At 46.7% G+C, this 22,056-nt stretch overlaps 1 protein-coding gene across 1 annotated transcript in view; it reads left to right on the plus strand.

The window, feature by feature from the left end:
• The first annotated feature begins 3,002 nt into the window (after positions 1 to 3,002).
• LOC137539190 (pre-mRNA-processing factor 39-like) overlaps positions 3,003 to 22,056 on the plus strand; it is a 114,746-nt gene continuing 95,692 nt past the window's right edge. The window contains exon 1 of the mRNA XM_068261707.1: positions 3,003 to 3,096. Coding sequence (XP_068117808.1) covers positions 3,060 to 3,096 — 37 coding nt within the window. The 5' untranslated portion in view covers positions 3,003 to 3,059. The remainder of the gene's footprint in view (positions 3,097 to 22,056) is intronic.

The following is a 22,056-nucleotide window of genomic DNA, read 5'->3' on the forward strand; positions in this document are numbered from 1 at the left end:
GTTTATAAATATAAGGTTGATTAGACATTACTGTGTTGTTGTAAATATTCATCACGCAGTTGGAGGGTAGTGGCAACATAACATTGTGCTGAACTATTTTATTAACAGCCCCATACAGAAATCTCCTCTCCAATATTTAAGTTTCTAGCAGCCCCTGCACTCTGCACCAGTGCCCATTCCCCACAAACATCCAATCACATCTTTCAGTTGCACAATTTCACTTGTAGCACAAGCCCCTATTATCATACCTCCCAACTTTTTGAGATGAGAAGAAGCCACGCCCCTGGCACACGCCCCCACCACGCCTCTAGTACAGTGACCAGATTTTTGTAGGCTCAACCTGGGACAGGGTGGCAGGGGGGAGGGGGGGGGCGCGCTAAGCGCGCCGCGCCGAAAAATGGGGGACTGCCGCACCTACAAATGTGTGCCTGCGGCGCGCACAGCATGCCGTGCCGAAAAATGGGTGTGGCCATGACATTCTGTGGGCGGAGCTAACGTACTGATGTAACAGCGAGGCATAAGAAAGCAGTGTTTACGCCATGATGTGGTCAAACGAGGATTCGCATCATGGGTGTGCAGAAACTGTGTGATGCTATTTAATAGTATACCGTAACCCCAAAGCAGCAAACATAGCCAACTATGACTATTAAATAATAAATGCAGCAACAGTTACCCCAGACACCACAAAATAAACGCAATGGGCAACATGTCAGCACAGAATAAACGTATTGCGGGCAACATGTCAGCACATAATAAACGCAATGGGGGCAAACATGTCAGCACAAAATAAACGCAATGGGGGCAAACATGTCAGCACAAAATAAACGCAATGGGGGCAAACATGTCAGTACAAAATAAACGCATTGTAGGCAACATTTAATTCAGCACAAAATAAACGCATTGCGGGCAACATATCAGCACAAAATAAACGCATTGCGGGCAACATATCAGCACAAAATAAACGCAATGGGGGCAAACATGTCAGCACAAAATAAAAGCATTTCGGGCAACATGTCAGTACAAAATAAACGCATTGCAGGCAAACATGTCAGTACAAAATAAACGCATTGCGGGCAACATGTCAGCACAAAATAAACGCATTGCGGGCAAACATGTCAGTACAAAATAAACGCATTACGGGCAGCATTTCAGCACAAAATAAACGCATTGCGGGCAGCATTTCAGTACAAAATAAACGCATTGCGGGCAGCATTTCAGCACAAAATAAATGCATTGCGGGCAACATGTCAGCACAAAATAAACGCATTGCAGGCAAACATGTCAGTACAAAATAAACGCATTGCGGGCAACATGTCAGCACAAAATAAACGCATTGCGGGCAAACATGTCAGTACAAAATAAACGCATTGCGGGCAACATGTCAGCACAAAATAAACGCATTGTGGGCAAACATGTCAGTACAAAATAAACGCATTACGGGCAGCATTTCAGCACAAAATAAACGCATTGCTGGCAACATGTCAGCACAAAATAAACGCAGTGCGGGCAAACATGTTAGCACAAAATAAACGCAATGGGGGCAAACATGTCAGCACAAAAACGCAATGGGGGCAAACATGTCAGCACAAAAGCGCAATGGGGGCAAACATGTCAGCAGAAAATAAATGCAATGGGGGCAAACATGTCAGCACAAATTAAACGCAATGGGAGCAAACATGTCAGCACAAAAACTCAATGTGGGCATATTTCACCTGGAAAAAAAAAAAGCATGTACTCACCTGACAGAAGTCCCCTCACGCAGCCGGGTGTTCTGGTGTGTGTGCAGGCTCACAGGCACAGCAGGGCTACGGCAAGATGGCGTCCGGAGGCGGAGCCCTGTATTGGAGACACAAATAGTCTCCAGTACAGGGCTCCGCCTCCGGACGCCATCTTCCCGTAGCCCTGCTCTGCCTGCCGGTGTAATGTCAGCTATTGCAGCCCCGCACGTTGTGCAGCCCCGCATGCGCAGTAGGAGCCTGCGTCCCATTAAATTGTGCTGCCACGTAAAACGACCTAAATATCTCCGCTTCCACACCACGTACACCCCCGAAATTTTCAGGGGAGGGAGGGGACCCCCAGATCTAGCTCTGTGCCGAATTGCAGCCCCCAAGCCCCGCTGGTTCCCGAGACTGATTGCAGCAAACCTATCTCGGGAAATAGCGGGGCTAGGAGGCTGCAATTCGACACAGAACTAGATCTGGGGGTCCCCTCCCTCCCCTGAAAATTTCGGGGGTGTACGTGTTGCGGAAGCGGAGATATTTTAGGTAAATAATGTCTAACTTCCCACTGAGCATGCGCGATACTCAGTGAGGAAGGCTGCAATATCTGATATTACACCGGAGGACAATGCAGGCTGCTGGAGCGGTGCTGCAGGGAATGAACTAGCACAGCGTCTATGAGACGCTGCGGCTAGTTCATGTACGGTGGCCAGAGTCCCGAGGCCGGGACGTCCCGCTGCTAAAAGCGGGACGTTTCACGGGACCTCATGCAGCCTGGGACAGCGCCCCCTGAAGGCGGGATGCGTCCCGGGTAAAGCGGGACGTATGGTCACGTACCTCTAGTCACTCATACCATAAAAATTTCATAAGAAAAATATGTTGTTTTATGATACAAACCACACTGGTCCTTTCCATCCTGATTCATTTTCTTTCATAGTAACATTTTAAAATGAGTAATATATCAATTTAAAGGATGGGAATAAAGTTTAGAGTCAATCAAACACATTTTAGTATAGAAATATATATATTTATATAGAAAGGGGGACAAGGTCCTGAAAGAGGGACAAATGAAGGTGAAAGAGGGACAGGGCTCCTAAAAAGGGACTGTCCCTCCGAAAAAGGGACAGTTGGGAACTATGCCTATTATCCATGAGCAGCCACTCAAACTCCCCTCTATCGAGGACGCTGCTAGTGCCTAAATCAGATTTTATTTATATTCTATATCTATCCCGTATATACTGTGCAGAGCCGCAACTAGCCTCACTTTCACTGCGGCCATTCGTCTAATCGTCAGCGGTGTAGTCACTAAGTCGCTGACAAATGACGTCAGTGTAGGAGAAGATGGCGACGCAGTGGAGCTCACCGTTTGCTTCCTCAGGTTAGCCTGCATATATTGTATTATGGGGGTCTTGTGTACAATGATTGCAGTGCTGTTTACACGTGTGTTGTGTTGAGACACAAAACGCAGATAGAATGAATAGAGGGACAGCATTATCGGAGGGCTGTGCGCTGCGAGTCCCCGTGCTGGGCGACCATCTCCTCCCAGGCCGCTAGAGAGAGACAACATGTCTGCCACAGCCCTGCTGTCTGCATAAGGGCAGTATGTGTTATTACGGTATTTGGGCTTTCCCCGTTCAAATAATCTACAATGTTTACTACATCACTAAAAACCATTAACCTCATCGTCACATGATACTCTCCCTGAAACAAGAAATAGCTTATCCCTAATGCGCGGTACACACAATGCAATTTCCCATCATATTGAAAGTCCTCAGGTCTGATTATTTCCCATTGTTTTTCTGATCGATTTCCAATCACTTCTATACAAAAATCAGAAATCAGATCGAACCTGTTGGAAATAATCGATTTCACTGTCAATCTGATGGGAAATTGCATCATGTGTACAAGGCATAAAGCTAGGTACAGATTGCTCGATTGTTAAGGGGATTTTTTTGAGGAACCATTGCTGTATGAGCAACGAGCACTGTTCAGGGGATTGGGTAGGAGGGATGTCAGGTGCAGCAGCTTATGGCAGGGTAATAATTATTGAGTATATAGCTCTGGCATCTCCTCATAGTAGCTGACATTCTATTCCCTAGTAGCTGACATTTAGTTTGGGCACCCTTGCATAAATTAAAGGTGGCCATACATCTAGCGATTTGGCTGTATGATTAACCATTCAATTTGATCATTTTGTATAATGGAGAGGGAATCGAGTGCACTCCAGAATTCCTAATTGATGAAAAGTGGCTCATTTCATGTCAAATCGACCAGCTTGGTCGATCGAGCAGGATGCAAGAGATTGGTCAATTGAACAGGAATCGGCTACTGTTTATGTATCATTCGATCGGCTCTGAATCGATTTTTGCATTCAGAGCATGGAGACACAACATTGGTCAGATCAAATAGTGAAGGTAAAATGCATAGGATATCGTTTGTAGTGTGTGGGTAACTAGTTGATCGACTTTTGATCAACTATACTGTAGTTGAATCCTTAATAAATTTGATCGCTTTGTTGATTGAATCAGAATCGCTAGATGTATGGCTCTTTGAAGGGAAAGCTATTGTCTCTCCTCTTTTCACAGTTTTCCCAGAGTTTTCAAAGAGTATATATGCTACTTCTTGCAGTGTACAGTCTTTTTCCTGCATACAGCAGTCAAACAGTCCCACTTCTTGTATATTCTGACAACACCTCAGTGAGCACACATGAAAGTCCAGGCCATGGATCTTTATACCTCAATGGAATACTGTAGTAGTGGGGGGGGGGGGGGGGGGGGGGGGTCGGGAGAAAATGAGCTGAACTTACCTGGGGCTTCTAATGGTCCCCTGCAGACATCCTGTGCCCGTGCAGCCACTTACCGATGCTCCGGTTCACTTCTGGAATATCAGACTTTAAAGTCTGAAAACCACTTCGCCTGCGTTGCTGTGTCCTCGCTCCCGCTGATGTCACCAGGAGCTAACTGCGCAGGCCCAGTATGGTCTGTGCCTGCGCCGTATGCTCCTGGTGACGTCAATGGGAGTGAGGACAAAGCAACGCAGGCGCAGTGGTTTTCAGATTTTAAAGTCTGAAATTCCAGAAGTGAACTGGAGGCGGGGCACGGAGCATCGGTGAGTGGCTGCACGCGCACGGAATGTCTGCGGGGGACCATTAGAAGCCCCAGGTAAGTTCAACTCCTTTTCCCCCAACCCCTACAAGTATTCCTTTAATATGAGCACCTCCACCGTATCATTTAGATCAGAGTTCCCCAACCCTGTCCTCAAGGCATACATTTGAAAACGGCGCCGGTAGACTTGGGCGCAGGATACAGCCGGTATATGGTTGATCCTGCTTCTGCACAAGTCCGGGCCGTATTAATTACTATTCCCCCTCCAGGCCGCCATGGATAGTGGAGGAATGATATAATTTGGCTTCCAGCGATTGGTGGAGGCTGAATTATTGTGTTTCTTAAGCAACTTAGGCTCGTCTTGTGACATCGCCGACGTTACTCACTGAACGCTGTGTGATGTGTTTCCTATAATAGTCTATGGTGGCGCCGGCTGCGCCCAAATCTAGCAGCGTTGAAAGGCACTGCTCCGGTCCTCAAGGCCCACCAACAGTACATGTTTTGCAGAAAACCACAACCATGCACAGGTGGGATAATTAGTGTCTTAGCCGAGCTTATTAACTACCTTTGTGGATTTCCACAAAACATGCACTATTGGTGGCCCTTGAGGACAGGGTTGAGGAACACTGCATGTAGAACTCACTGTTAGAAAAGACCCTTTCTATGGGTCAAGCAGCGCTTTTAAGGGGGCCATACACTAGGCGACCAACCAACCAATCGACCATCCAATTCGATTATTATAATCAAATTGGATGAAAATTGGTGCTCCCAAGTGCATGCCCGACCGACAAAGCAACCAATTTCGGGACAGAAATTGGCCACACAGTCGATTGTGCAAGTTGGAAAATTTCGGGCCGAGGTTGGTTGGTCGGGTGCGCAGTGGTACAGTGGTCGATTTGCGAACGAGCGACGAAACCCCCGCCGCTGCCGCCACAATGTATAAATGTATGCAGTGTGTAGTGCATTTATACATTACTTGTCTGGTGTCAGCCTCCACGCGGTTTCTGTCCATCTCCGGGTTCCGCATACACACCAGCGGCGCTCTGACGTCGCGAAGGCGCATAGCGGCTGACGTCAGACACTATGCGCCACTAGCGTGTATGCGGCTTACCCGGCAAGATGGATGGACTCCGTGCGGAAGCTGCTACAGGAAGCTGCTACTGCTCTTGGTCGAATCTGTCCATATTCATTCTAAAGTATGGGCACCTTTAGAGTAGTTTAGTAGGGCTCCCCTCAGCCATATTTGAACTTCATGCTTTCCTTTTCCGTGATCACTCTGTTACTGCATTTCCCTTATACAAAAATAATAATCACCATAGTACAAAAAACAAAACATTTCATATATTAAAAGTACCAGTTGTATACTCACATAAAATGTCATCAGGCAATGTGTATGAGTTTTTACAGGCTAATTGGCCTCCGGACCTGCTCCGGTCTCTCGCTGCTAGCAAGGATGCCAGAACCATGCTGCCACACTTCCTAGTCCATAGCTCCTCCCTACATTTTTTGTTACATAGGGTGACTTATTATACCCCCCCAACCCCCCCCCCCCCCCCCCCTTCGTTCCCCACCACCCCTCCCTTCCCCTGCGGCTGATTTAGAAATTGCTGCAGCTCCTAGTGGAAACCGGCCCCAAAAACATTTTGATGGTTTCTCAAGCACTAATTGTTTATGCTCATACAGCCACAGAAACATTGACCAAAGACCAGTGGCAGCATGACATGACAGTTGAGGAATAGTGGTCCAACAAATATTTCTTGAGTATGTATTCTTTGTTAAGAATTTTAAAAACAAATGTTATTTATATTTGCCTCTCAGCATGTCTATCAGCCCGGATCGCTGACTCTCCCCCGCCCCTCTCCACTGAGAGGGGAGATCCGCCGCAGATAGATGCGAATGGAGGCAGAGCTGCGGCTGAAAAAACTGCCTCCATCAGAATCAGTTTATTTCGCCAAGCATGACTGGGTCAAGCCCGGAATTGGGTTTGGCACAATAGAGCAGTACATAGAAAGAAAGTAAAAATGTTAACATGACAGTAACACCTCATACTCAAATATCAAATATAGACATACACAAATATACAATCATACAATCAGCATTGGATATACATATGGCACAGTATTCCTCTTTCAAAAACACACTGCTGAAGACTGCCGCTCCTATGCAGGTGGAAGGGTTCTGATAGAGGGTGGTAGAATATTAAGGAAGTTCAGGAGGCTAACAGCCCTTGGGAAGAAAGAGTTCTTGTGTCTGGTGATCTTGGTGGGGATGTCCCGGAGTCTCCGACCCAGTGGAAGTGAGGTGAAAAAAACAGTGGCCTGGGTGAGAGGGGTCACTTGCAATCCTCAGTGCCCTGGCTCGCAGTCTTGTGTTATACAGGTGGTCAAGTGGGGGCAGAGGTCTCCCAATGATCCTCTCCGCCGACCTAATGATCCTCTGTAATTTGTGCCTGTCGCTGGCAGTGGCTCCCACATACCAGACCATGATGGCGGAGCAGAGGATCGATTCAATGGTGGCAGTGCAAAAGCATGTTAGAATCTCCTGCGCCATGCCGAACTTCCGCAGTTGGCGGAGGAACAAGAGTCTCTGCTGGGCTTTCCGTTGGGTTGACGTGATGTTGACCCTCCAACTGAGATTGCTGGAGATGGTGGTGCCCAGCAGGCGAGCGCAGGGTACTCTGGCCACCTCGGTGCCATCAATGTAGATGGGGGAGGGGTAGGAGCCGACTTCCTAAAGTCAATTATAAGTTCGACTGTTTTGGCCGTGTTGAGCACCAAGCTGTTCTCCTTGCACCAGTGGCATAGTCTCTCCACTTGTTGCTGGTAATCCTGCATGTTGTCCTTGGTGACGAGGCCAACAATGGTGGTGTCATCCGCAAATTTTATGACTTTGACAGAGTCTGCCGTGGATCTGCAATCATTTGTGTAAAGGGAGAAGAGCAGTGGGGACAGGACACAGCCCTGGGATGCCCCTGTGTTGGTTATCACTTCTCGTGAGTAGATGTCACCCAGCCTGACAACTTGGGATCTGTTAGAGAGAAAGTCAAAGATCCATAGACGTAGGGTGGGGTGGACCCCAAGTGTGGCCAGAGCATTCTGGAGAGTGCGTGGGCATATAGTGTTAAATGCCGAGCTGAAGTCTAATAGCAGTACTCTGGCATACGCATCCTTCCTGTCTAGATGGTTGTAGATGTATTCCAGACAGATGTTTAGAGCATCATCAGTGGACCTATTTGCCCTGTAGGCGAACTGGAGTGGGTCTAGTAGGGACAAGGTGGATAGCCTGAGGGTGGATAAGACCACTCTCTCTCTAGGGACTTCATGATGACGGACGTCAGGGCCACAGGCCTGTAGTTATTGAGGTCGGAGATGCCTTGTTTCTTAGGAACAGGAATGATGATGGACCTCTTGAAGCACGCAGGGACCCTGCCCTCTGTCAGTGACCTGCTGAAGATGGCGGAGAGGATGGGGGCAAGTTGCTCCGAACAGGATTTGAGGCAAGCTGGAGACACGCCGTCAGGTCCCGAGGCTTTCCTGGCGTTTAGCGTGGACAGAAGGTGCCGAACGTCTGCCTCTCTCACTTCCAGAGAGAGTGAGTCCCCACTTGGTTCGCTGTGCGCGGGGGCTGGGAGGGGAGGAGGCGGTGGGTGCCCCCCAGGCTCAGCCTGCCTTTCAAACCTGCGGTAGAATTTGCTTAGTTTTTCAGCTAATTCAGGGCTGGGTGTAGTGTGTTGCAGGGGAGGCTTGTAGTTGGTGGCAGCCTTAAGTCCTTGCCATACGGCTCGTGAGTTGTTCGAGCGCAGGTTCTGCTTCATCCTCTCAGCAAACTCCTTCTTCGCGGCTCTCAGCTCTCGCTTCAGATCGTTCCTCGCCTTCTTGAAATCCTCCTGGTTTCCCGCCTTGTGAGCCGCCTCCTTACGTTTCCGCAGTAGCCGTAGCTTGTTGGAGAACCACGGTTTGTTATTTGGGTAGACCTTGAAGGATTTGGTTGGGACGCAGGAGGCCTCACAGAAGCTGATGTATGAGGTGACGTTGTCCGCCCACTCGTCCAGGTCTGGAGCTGCCAGGGATTCCCAGTCCGTGCAATCAAAGCAGGCTTGAAGGTGGAGTTAGGCCTCGCTGGACCATACCTTGGAGGACTTCACGACTGGTTTTGCGGAATCCAGGATCCTCCTGTATGTGGGGATGAGATGAACAAGGCAGTGGTCGGAGGAGCAAAGAGCCGCCCCAGGGATAGCCTTGTAGGCATTCTTCAGTGGCGTGTAGCAATGATCGAGGGTGTTCAGGCCACTGGTAGGGCAAGCAACATGCTGATGGTAGCGTGGCAGCTCGTGTCGAAGGTTTGTCCTGTTGAAGTCACCCATGACTATGAACAGTGAGTCTGGGAGGGATATTTCCCATTGCGAGATGGTGTCGCTGAGGGTATTCAGGGCAGATTTGGCGTCAGCATTAGGGGGAATATACACTCCGACAAGGACATAGGAGGAGAACTCCCGTGGTGAGTATGCTGGCCTGCAGTTCACGAGTAGAAGTTCTAGATCTGGGGAGCCCCTCCTGTCAAGTACTGGTGGGGTGGGGCACCATGAGGAACTGACGTAGAAGCAGATGCCACCGCCTCTTTTCTTCCCAGAGAGGGAAGGGTCGCGGTCTCCCCGTATGAGGCTGAAGCCTGGAAGGTGTAGGGCATTCTCCGGGATGTTCTCATGTAGCCAGGTCTCCGTGAAGCAGAGTACTGGGGTGTTCCTCCCGAGCTCCCACCTGCCGCAGAGGAGACGTAGTTCGTCCAGTTTGTTAGGGAGAGAGCGGACATTTGCCAGGAGTACCGAGGGGATAGCTGATCTTAAGCCCCTCTTCTTGAGTCTCATGCGGGCCCCATCTCGACAGCCCCTACGCCGCCAACCTGCACAGGGCCAAGGAGCAGAGTCCAGGACTTGCTGTATGTAGATCTGGACCTGGTTTGGCAGGAGATTGGCCTCAGGAAGTGGTGGGCCGCAATGTTCCCACCGCAGAAGTTGCTCCCTGGAGTACATGGTGCGTGTGGTGGTGTGGAAGGCTGGCGCGTGGCCGATGGCGGGAGTGGGGTGCCTAGACATTGCAAAGACAGTTTATCACGTGCTGCGTGCAGTACAGACTGTCACATGAGCAGTGCGATACAATCCGTCACGTGAGCGGTTCAATACAGCAGTGCAATACAGCCTATCCCATGAGCAGTGCAATAGTCCATCTTTGAGCAGTGCAATACGGCTCACCGCATGAGCAGTGCAATACGGCTCACCGCATGAGCAGTGCAATACGGCTCACCGCATGAGCAGTGCAATACGGCTCACCGCATGAGCAGTGCAATACAGACCATCGCCTGAGCAGTGCAATACAGTCCATCACCTGAGCAGTGTAGTCCCTAGTGCAAATTGTAAGGGTAGCAGTCCATACAAGAACAATTTTAAGCTAACAGTCCGTGCAGATGGCAATTATGAAATGGCAAGCCATACCGCACATGACAGACCATGCTCAACCCATAACAGTCCACTGCACATTGTGCAGTTCAATGTGTGCAGGCAGCAAGCAGGTGGGGAGTGTGCAGTCAGTTCAATGTGTGCAGGCAGCAGCAGGTGAGGAGAGCGAGGTTCTTGTAATATTATAATTGGGATGATGTCTTTTTTTATATTTATCCAGGAGAAAGACTAAAAAACCTTTGGGTCCTTTTTGATGTGATCCACCTCACTTCAAAACAACTCACTTTATTTGTAGAAAGGACTATGGTATAGACACAAAGCACAAAGTCTTGTAGATCTTGTGGTACAAAGATATCCAAAATTTTTATTGACACAATTACAAAATTCTTAAAAAAGGTCTCTACAGGATGCTCCTCATTTGCATGAATAATCACAGGAAATTTCAATAATTTGTAAAAAAGGCTTTCAGCAAAAAATAAATTGTCAACGACACGCTCGTTTCGGGCATATAATGCCCTTCATCAGGCCACTGTATAAGCAATTTCTATATATCCTGTAGGCAATACATGGCAGGAGCAAAGAGTATGACAGAAACTAGGTCTGACAAAGCAGACACATATCACACAATCCTGATGGCAGGTGTCAAGATCACCAAGCAGCTATAGACAGGAGTACACTTTTGTAATTGTGTCAATAAAGATTTTGGATATTTTTGTACCACAAGATCTACAAGACTTTGTGCTTTGTGTCTATACCATAGTCCTTTCTACAAATAAAGTGAGAGTGAGGTTCTTGCCAGCTCAGCACTGTGTCTGTAGCTCCTAGGGTTGCCATGATCCAGGCTCTGTGTTGGTCAGAGGGGATCCAGGTGGCTGGATGGTGGCTGCTAGGAAGATTAAGGCATCCCGATGCGGCTGACCGCGGTGTGATCAGAGAGGCCTCTCCACGTGGGGGGCCTGGTAGGCCAACGGACCAGCGGCGGGGGGCAGCGGAGGATACGGTAGGCTTCGCAGCGTCCTCCTGACGGCGAAGGTCTCTCCGTCAGCAGCCTTCACTGGTTGCGAGAGACCACAGTGGATTGGGTGCCTGCTGTCAGCAGCCGACTGCGGGGGGTGGCTGTGAGGTGGCGGCGGTGAGCAGGGGGCCTTCCCCGTGGTTGTTTGCACGGCTCTGCTGCGAGGAGCTCCCCTGTGACGTGCCAGCTCCCCTTTGCTGAGCTCCCTGCCACGCAATGAGCCGCTGCACTGCTGCGATCTCCCCCCCTGCCCAGCGGTAGTGCTCCGGGGGCATGGACTCCACGTGGGTGATGATTCTGCGTCAAGTCGGTGTGCTCCTGCGGCAAGCCGGTGTGCCCGATGCGAACTGGGATCAGGAGTGCTAGACACACTTATGTGCACTTACGTGCATCAATGCCAGGGGAAAAACAGGAAAAGGGGAAAAAAAGAGAGGAGCTCTGCGCCACGGCTGCCGTTCAGCGCCATCAACAGCAGCAAAACCCACGACCAAGAAAGTTGTGGATTTTGCGGGGGAGAGGGAGGGGGAGTTTTAGTTCAATTACAGCCACGAGGATGCAGCGTTTTAGTTAGGACAGTAATATTGCACATGATTTTGTAATAAAAAGATGATTTTTAAGAGACTTCAGTGTCTCTTTAACCACTTTGTGCCAGGGGTATTTTTGCTGATCGGTGCTGCGTGGGCTTTCCAGCCCGCAGCACCGATCAGCTTGCAGCCAGGGCAATCAGCCTCCCCCCCCCCCCCTTTTTTTCCCCACTAGGGGGGTGTCCTGCTGGGGGGGTCTGATCGCCGCCGGCTGCTTGCGGGGGGGCTCTTCAAAGCCCCCCTCCGCAGCGCTTCCTGGCCTCCTTCCCCTTCCCTCCCTCTCCCTCCCTCTGTGAGCGGCGCAGGACGGATTTCCGTCCTGCGCCTGATGGGATAGGCTTTAGCCTATCAGATGCCGGCGATCCCCGGCCAATCAGAGGCCGGGGATCGCCGATCTCCTCAGCAGCGCCGTATACATGTAAACACCAGGGAAGATCTTCCCCGTGTGTTTACATTTACCCTGCGAGCCGCGATCGGTGGCTCGCAGGGTGTTCACGGAGACACCCTCCGTGAACTGACATGGAACGGCCGCTCCATGCAATCCACTTTTTCAGGGTCGTACTTAAGCGTACGCAGAATCCTGAAGTGGTTAACCTCCCTGGCGTTCTATTAAAATCGCCAGGGAGGCTGCGGGAGGGTTTTTTTTAAATAAAAAAAAAACTATTTCATGCAGCCAACTGAAAGTTGGCTGCATGAAAGCCCACTAGAGGGCGCTCCGGAAGCGTACTTTCGATCGCCTCCGGCAATCGAAAGTAACAAGATAGGCCGCAATGAGCGGCCTATCTTGTTTCACTTTCCTCGTCGCCATGGCGACGAGCGGAGTGACGTCATGGACGTCAGTCGACGTCCTGACGTCAGAGCCGCCCGATCCAGCCCCTAGCGCCGGCCGGAACTGTTTGTTCCGGCTGCACTGGGCTCGGGCGGCTGGGGGGACCCTCTTTCGCCGCTGCACGCGGCGGATCGCCGCGGAGCGGCGGTGATCGGGCAGCACACGCGGCTGGCAAAGTGCCGGCTGCGTGTGCTGCTTTTTTCAGATTGAAAATCGGCCCAGCAGGGCCTGAGCGGCGACCTCCGGCGGCATACCCCGAGCTCAGCTCGGGATTACCGCCAAGGGGGTTAAAAGCAAACAAAAAAAAAAAAGGCAGAGGATCAGCAGGACAGCCAGGCAATACGCATTATTTAAAAGGACATAAACAAGTCTGCCTCCATATCCCTCTCACCTCAGTTTCCTTTAAAATGGACCTGAACTCTTGCACAGGACAGGAGGAAAATGTAGAGAAAGGCAACTTGTATGTATTTAGAGAGTTTAGCCAGTTTATTTTCCCTTATTTGTGTCTAATCACAAGTTTTAATTTGATCTGATCTGTCCCGTGTCACATGACTGCCATGGCAGATAAGCTAATTTAAAAGCATAGGCTATTAGAGTGGACCCAATTTAAAAATACAAGATTTCAGAAATAAAATCTATTTTCTATCTTGTAATAATAAATAGCAGCCTTTTTTCAGCTGCATGATGACAAATATAAAATATTTTACATTTATTGGAGGAACCCCTCCCTTCCTTTCATATTGCCGGGTCAGAATCTGGCAGACTGGTGGAGGAGATAAAAAATAAAAACAAAACACAGGCTGCTACTGATGATGTCACAGTGAAGGTGATCTCAGCTTGTGTGAGATTTCACATAGATGACGCCCGTGTGAGGAAGGGTAGCTGATGAGAAACACACCCATGATCTAAAACCTCCTACTAAGCTCAGAAGTAATGGCTGCCACCTGTATAACCCTAGTAATGAAAAGAGAAGGGAGAAAAGCATGCACTGAAATGCTCATAGGCTCGAAGGAGTGTTTATTTATCTTTGTATGTGTCCGATTGGTGCAACTAAATATTTTGAATAAAAAATGTTTGGTTTGGGTCCGCTTTAACAATATGTCTGCTTCCATGAATCAGGAAGTAGAAACAATGCAGATTTATTTCAGGATTTGTATCGGCTGTAACAAAGAAATGTTTTTTGTTTAACCACTTTACCCCCAGCGGTACGAATTTCTCCGCCCCTTTTTTCCCTCCTAAAAAACCAGGGACGGAGAAATCCGTACCTTCCGCGCTACCGCCGCTGTCCGTGCTCCCGCCGCTCGTGCGCGCGCACCCGCCGCTCGTGCACGCCGCCGCCCGCTCGCCCGGAGATCAATGAACGGGAAAATCCATTCCCGTTCGTTGATCTAGCCCCCGCAATGATCTGCTGCTTCTTTCAGAAACAGCGAGATCATTGTGCGTCTCCCAGCCTTCTACTGCTTCCTGTAAGCGTCCTTCCGGACGCTTACAGGTCGCATGTAAACAAACACTCTGTGGCCATCTTGTGGCCAAATAGTAAACTACACCCTAAAAGCATTTTACATATACAAACATTACATTTACACAATAAATTAACTCATTACCTCCCACACTCCCCAATTTTTTTTTTTTTTGTAATTATAAAAAAAAAAAAAATACAATAAAAAACAAATAGTTACCTTAGGGACTGAACTTTTTAAATATTTATATCAGGAGGGTACAACACTGTTACTTTATAAACTATGGGCTTGTAATTAGGGATGGATGCAAAACTGAAAAAAATGCACCTTTATTTCCAAATAAAATATTGTCGCCAAACATTGTGATAGGGACATAATTTAAATGGTTTTATAACCGGGACAAATGGGTTAATACATTTCATGGGTTTTAATTACAGTAGCGTGCTTTATTTAAAAACTATAATGGCCGAAAACTGAAAAATAATAATTTTTTCCCACATTTTTTCCTATTTCCCCATTAAAACACATTTAGAATAAAATAATTCTTGGCATAATGTCCCACCTAAAGAAAGCCTAATTGGTGGCGAAAAAAACAAGATATAGTTCATTTCATTGGGATAAGTAATGATAAAGTTATAGACGAATGAATGGAAGGAGCGCTGAAAGGTGAAAATTGCTCTGGTGGTCAGGGGGTAAAACCCCTCAGTGGTGAAGTGGTTAAAGGGTATTATGCTGTTGTGTATCTTTTAGGGCAGAGAGGGTGTTCTGAGTTCAGGTCCACTTTAACCCAGGTCAAATTACTGTCCCTCCCAAAACAAACATCACCTAGATAATAGGTTTACACCACTGAGTAAGCTCTTCAGGCGGGGCTCTTCAGCAAAGGCCTACATACCAGGTAAAAAAAAATTTGGGGACATGTTGGGAACTATTTTCTTTTTTTAAAAAGGGGTTTACATTTATGTTTGGGGCAACAACTTTTTTAACCTCTTGACGACCAGCTAACGCCGATCGGCGTAAACTTGTCGTCTGCGGGTTACCATGGAAACGGCCGCTCGATCGAGCGGCCGTTCCATGTCAGTTCACGGAGGGTGTCTCCGTTAACAGCCGGAGAGCCGCCGACCGCGGCTCGCCGGCAAAATGTAAACACGCGGGGAAGAAATCCCCGCTGTTTACATCATACGGCGCTGCTGCGCAGCAGCACCGTAGGGCAGATCGGCGATCCCCGGCCTTTGATTGGCCGGGGATCGCCGGCATCTGATAGGCGGAAGCCTATCCTTCAATGCGCAGGACGGAACTCCGTCCTGCGCATTACGGAGAGAGGGAGGGAGGTAAGGAGGCAGAGGGCGGAAATGGCTGCGGAGGAGGGCTTTGAGGAGCCCCCCCCCCCCCCGCAAAACGCAGATGGCCGGCGGCGATCAGACCCCCCTGGCAGGACATCCCCCTAGTGGGGAAAAAAGGGGGGAAGTCTGATCGCCCTGGCATAATACTGATCTGTGCTGCGGGCTGGAGAGCCCACGCAGCACAGATCAGGCAAATCACCCCTGGTCGGCAAGTGGTTAAGGAAATTTTTATTACCTTCTGCACTTTCTGGTCATAGTGTCCTTATCTTATCTGAAATGAGAAGTCTATTTGCATTTTGAAGTAAGCTTGTTAAAAATCCTGTTGGCACTGCACAGTTCAGCAAAGGCGTACATACCAGGTAAAAAAAAAAATTTTTGGGACGTATTGGGACCTATTTTAGAAAAAAAGGGGTTTACATTTATGTTTGGGGCAACAACTTTTTTTGAGAAAATGTTTATTTTTGGACGTTACAACCCCCTTCAAAGACCCATCTGTTCACCATCACTTACTTGCCATCTTCATAGCTCCTTCACTTAAGGTGGGTACACACATCAGATAAAAGTCTTTGGAAAATGAAAGATCACAGACCAATTTTTACCCCCTTCCATGCAGTATAAGAGCCATACTCTACACAGTCTATTCTATGGAGCTGAACTCCCCATCAGATAAAAATCCGACTTGTGTATGGGCCTTATAGAGAACCCGAGGTGGGTTTGAAGAATATTATCTGCATACAGAGGCTGGATCTGCCTATACAGCCCAGCCTCTGTTGCTATCCCAACCCCCCCTAAGGTCCCACTGCACTCTGCAATCCCTCATAAATCACAGCCACGCTGCTGACAAACAGCTTGTCAGAGCTGGCTGTGTTTATCTCTATAGTGTCAGTCTGCTGCTCTCCCCGCCTCCTGCAGAACTCCAGTCCCCGCCTGCATCCCTTCCCTCCCTGCTGATTGGAGGGAAGGGATGGGGGCAGGGACCGGAGCTATGCAGGAGGCGGGGGAGCAGCTGAGACTGACACTACAGATGTAAACACAGCCTCACAGCACAGCTGTGATTTATGAGGGATTGCACAGTGCAGGGGGACCTTAGGGGGGTTTGGGATAGCAACAGAGGCTGGGCTGTATAGGCAGATCCAGCCTCTGTATGCAGATAACATTCTTTAAACACACCTTGGGTTCTCTTTATGAATGCATTTTGCAGGAACTGATCTTTTGCAGGAACTGATCTTTTGCAGGAACTGATCTTTTGCAGGAACTGATCTTTTGCAGGAACTGATCTTTTGCAGGAACTGATCTGTTGCATGTGTACAGCATCTGTGTGTGCAGCATCTTGCAAAGATTTTATCTGATGGGGAGTGCAGCTCCATAGAATAGACTGTAGAATATGACTCTCATACTACATGGAAGGGGGTAAAATAGGTCTGTGATCTTTCATTTTCCAAAGACTTTTATCTGACGTGTGTACCTACCTTTAGACTTGCTTCCTCCCATGTGTCCCTCTGCCCTACTTTTTAGATTGTAAGCTTATTTTGCAGGGCCCTCCTCCTTGCATGCTCTTCGTGGCTGCCTATGGACTCAGTGACTCATCTGCTATATTTATCCCTACCTTATCTGTGCAGCATTGTTTATTGTTGAGTCACTATTTTGTGTTCCATTGTTTGCCATAATGTCCCTGTGTAACATTGTTTAAAGTCTGGCCCGGATTTACCTCACAGGAGCCTATAGGCACAGATGTCCTCCTGGCACCTTAAACTTCCATGAACCTACAAAGCCCGCTGTACCGCACCACAAGTGTGCTGGCTGGCCCATCTGTCACTTCTCCCTTACCTCCCACTCAGTGTTAAGTAGCTAGTGGTGGCCTTTATTGAATGGAGATCTCTTCAGTGGAATACCGAGAGCTGGGTGAATATCCTCTCATTTACGCTTGGCTCAGGACTCTGCATAGGGAAGGTGGGAGGGAGGCGCTCAGGGAGGGGAGTGAGCCACATTTCCATTATCAGGCGCCTTTAGGAACGTGACTACAATGCCTTATGGTAAATCCGGCCCTGTTTAACCACTTTACCCCCGCCCGTACGAATTTCTCCGTCCCTTTTTCCATCCTTTAACCCCCAGGGAGGGAGAAATCCGTACTTTCCGCGCTCCCGCCGCTGCCCGCGCTCCTGCTCGTAAACACGCCGCCCGCCGCTAGTAAACACGCCGCCGCCCGCTCGCCCAGAGATCAACAAACGGGAAAATCCATTCCCGTTCGTTGCTCTAAGCCCCGCAATGATCCGCTGCTCTCCGATGAGCAGCGCGATCATTGTGAAAAAAACAAACAAACACAGCCTCCTTGTACTTCCTGGGAGCGTCCGGAAGGACGCTCGCAGGTCGCAATAAACAAAAAGTTACTGTTGCCATCTTGTGGCCAAATAGTAAAACTACACCCTAAGCATTTTTTACATAGAAATAAATTAGTGTTGCACAAAAAATTAACTCATTACCACCCACACTCCCCATTTTTTTTTTTTTTTTTTTTTGTAATTAAAAAAAAATTAAAAAATTTACAATTAAAAAAAATACATAAATAGTTACCTTAGGGACTGAACTTTTTAAATATTTATGTCAAGAGGGTATAACACTGTTACTTTATAAACTATGGGCTTGTAATTAGGGATGGATGCAAAACTGAAAAAAATGCACCTTTATTTCCAACTAAAATATTGGCGCCAAACATTGTGATAGGGACATAATTTAAACGGTTTTATAACCGGGACAAAAGGGCAAATACATTTCATGGGTTTTAATTACAGTAGCATGCATTATTTAAAAACTATAATGGCCGAAAACTGAAAAATAATAAATTTTTTCCCACATTTTTCCTATTTTCCCATTAAAACACATTTAGAATAAAATAATGCTTGGCATAATGTCCCACCTAAAGAAAGCCTAATTGGTGGCGGAAAAAACAAGATATAGTTCATTTCATTGCGATAAGTAATGATAAAGTTATAGACAAATGAATGGAAGGAGCGCTGAAAGGTGAAAATTGCTCTGGTGCTCAGGGGGTAAAACCCCCTCAGTGGTGAAGTGGTTAAAGTTGTAGGCTTTTTTTTTTTATTATAATTTTTTTTTTTTTTTTTTTTTTGAATTACAATGTCTTTCTTTTTTATTTTTCTCAACCCCCGAGAACCAATCAGGGCGATTTTCTCTCATAGGCATCAGCCTATAGCTACGTACACACATACGACTATGATCGTTCGTTGTGAACAACGAACAAACTTTTAATTGACGAAAGAACAACCTAAGTAAAGTTAGTTTTTAAAGTTGTGTAACGATCTAACTAAGGTAGTTAGAAGCTAGAAAGGCGTACAAAACTAAGGAGCTCCAACTTTAGCACAATATATGGCGAGAGAAATCTACCAGTTTAAGGCAGTATCAAGAGCTTCAAGTTGTTAATAGCTAGGTGAAAGTGAGAATTGGGTTATTGCCCATACATCCTAGTAATGTTGAAGAAATTTATGGTTGCATGTGTGTAACTTTATATAAGAGTACATAGATAGTTATAAGACCTGATTAACATTCCTTATCTTCTCTATGTTATGTAATTGTATTTTAAAGCAAGTCACATGCATGTACAAACCAAGCAACATGTATAATCTGTTGTAAGTTTATTGTTGTTGAAAAATTCAATAAAAAAACTATTGATAAAAAAAAAGTTGTGTAACGATCTGATCGTTACAACGAACGTTATATCATGTAAAGCAACTATTGCGCTTGCGTATAAAAATGAAAAGTTCCATGGAGAAATAGCGAAATGCGCATGTCAAGCATAGTACGAACGACCGTTTTCCAACGATGTACTACTTTTGCAAACGATCGTCGTTGGAAAAAATCTGCCAAGCTAGATCGTTAGTTTTTAACGATCTAGCTCGTCCGTCGTTAGACTTAATGGTCGTTGGCTGCTTTTTTTTAAATGATCGTCGTTTGAAATGAGCGGGGAACGATCATTTCAAACGACTATAATTGCATGTGTGTATGCACCTTATGAGAGGGGATTGTGTGGTGAGCGATCTAGGGGACAGCCAAGTGACAGGGCTGTCCCCAGTACAGCGCTGCACAACTAAGAAAAACGGCCCCTCTTATTTTACAGTCTGCCAGCAACGATCGCTGCTGGCAGACTGTCCATCATTCAAGCAGGAATGCATGCACGATCCCCGCTAATCTCCTCCCCAGGACTTGATGCCTAGGACATGAAAGATTTTACAATGGGCAAACACTTACTAAATCATTTATAAATATTGGAAAAAAAATTAAGCACTTTTTTCATTGTTGTTTTCACTACAGTTCCTCTTTGAAGTGGATCCGAGATGAACTTTTGCTCATTGCATAATTGTGTTCCTTTCCTATTGTTTATAGGGCATTCCTCAAGCCAAATACTTTTTTGTTTTTGCTTTAATACTCTAATTCCCTATAAACTAAACAAGCCACACCCGCAGGTTTTCAGAGAGCCAAGGCACTTTCAGACAGTAGCAATGGCTCATGGGAGCTCAGTCTGGGCAGGAGGAGGGGGAGGTATTACTAGCCAGAGATTTTAGAGGCAGAGGGGAGGAGGAGGGGGATTAGGATTTTTTTGCTGAAGAGGCAGATAAGCCTGCCTCTGTGTAATGTTTACAAACAACATGGCTGCTGTCATTGTATCACAGGAAGAAATAATAATATTCTATTAAAGCGGTTTGCAGGTAGATTTGCTGTGTAAACTGTCTAAACTTTAGATAATATATATATATATATGTGTATATATATATATATATATATATATATATATATATATATATATATATATATATAATATATATATATAGTCAAGTTACTTGTTATAGTTAGTTTTTCATCTCGGATCCGCTTTAAAGGAAACCAGAGAGGAATAATTAAGTTATTTACAGTGGTGTGAAAAACTATTTGCCCCCTTCCTGATTTCTTATTCTTTTGCATGTTTGTCACACTTAAATGTTTCTGTTCATCAAAAAACGTTAACTATTAGTCAAAGATAACATAATTGAACACAAAATGCAGTTTTAAATGATGGTTTTTATTATTTAGTGAGAAAAAAAACCTCAAAACCTACATGGCCCTGTGTGAAAAAGAAATTGCCCCCTGAACCTAATAACTGGTTGGGCCACCCTTAGCAGCTATAACTGCAATCAAGCGTTTGCGATAACTTGCAACGAGTCTTTTACAGCGCTCTGGAGGAATTTTGGCCCACTCATCTTTGCAGAATTGTTGTAATTCAGCTTTATTTGAGTGTTTTCCAGCATGAACCTCCTTTTTAAGGTCATGCCACAACATCTCAATAGGATTCAGGTCAGGACTTTGACTAGGCCACTCCAAAGTCTTGATTTTGTTTTTCTTCAGCCATTCAGAGGTGGATTTGCTGGTGTGTTTTGGGTCATTGTCCTGCTGCAGCACCCAAGATCGCTTCAGCTTGAGTTAACGAACAGATGGCCAGACATTCTCCTTCAGGATTTTTTGGTAGACAGTAGAATTCATGGTTCCATCTATCACAGCAAGCCGTCCAGGTCCTGAAGCAGCAAAACAACCCCAGACCATCACACTACCACCACCATATTTTACTGTTGGTATGATGCTCTTTTGCTGAAATGCTGTGTTACTTCTACGCCAGATGTAACGGGACACGCACCTTCCAAAAAGTTCAACTTTTGTCACGTCGGTCCACAAGGTATTTTCCCAAAAGTCTTGGCAATCATTGAGATGTTTTTTTAGCAGAATTGAGACGAGCCTTAATGTTCTTTTTGCTTAAAAGTGATTTGCGCCTTGGATATCTGCCATGCAGGCCGTTTTTGCCCAGTCTCTTTCTTATGGTGGAGTTGTGAACACTGACCTTAATTGAGGCAAGTGAGGCCTGCAGTTCTTTAGATGTTGTCCTGGGGTCTTTTGTGGCCTCTCGGATTAGTTTTCTCTGCGCTCTTGGGGTAATTTTGGTCGGCCGGCCACTCCTGGGAAGGTTCATAACTGTTCCATGTTTTTGTCATTTGTGGATAATGGCTCTCACTGTGGTTCGCTGGAGTCCCAAAGCTTTAGAAATGGCTTTATAACTTTTACCAGACTGATAGATCTCAATTACAGTACTTTTGTTCTCATTTGTTCCTGAATTTCTTTGTATCTTGGCATGATGTCTAGCTTTTGAGGTGCTTTTGGTATACTTCTCTGTGTCAGATAGCTTCTATTTAAGTGATTTCTTGATTGAAACAGGTGTGGCAGTAATCAGGCCTGGGGGTGACTACAGAAATTGAACTCAGGTGTGATAAACCACAGTTAAGTTATTTTTTAACAAGGGGGGCAATCACTTTTTCACACAGGGCCATGTAGATTTTGAGGTTTTTTTTCTCACTAAATAATGAAAACCATCATTTAAAACTGCATTTTGTGTTCAATTATGTTATCTTTGACTAATAGTTAACGTCTTTTGATGAGCAGAAACATTTAAGTGTGACAAACATGCAAAAGAATAAGAAATCAGGAAGGGGGCAAATAGTTTTTCACACCACTGTATACAT

Source organism: Hyperolius riggenbachi, chromosome 11 (genome assembly GCF_040937935.1).
Source record: "Hyperolius riggenbachi isolate aHypRig1 chromosome 11, aHypRig1.pri, whole genome shotgun sequence".
Lineage (NCBI taxonomy): Eukaryota > Metazoa > Chordata > Amphibia > Anura > Hyperoliidae > Hyperolius > Hyperolius riggenbachi.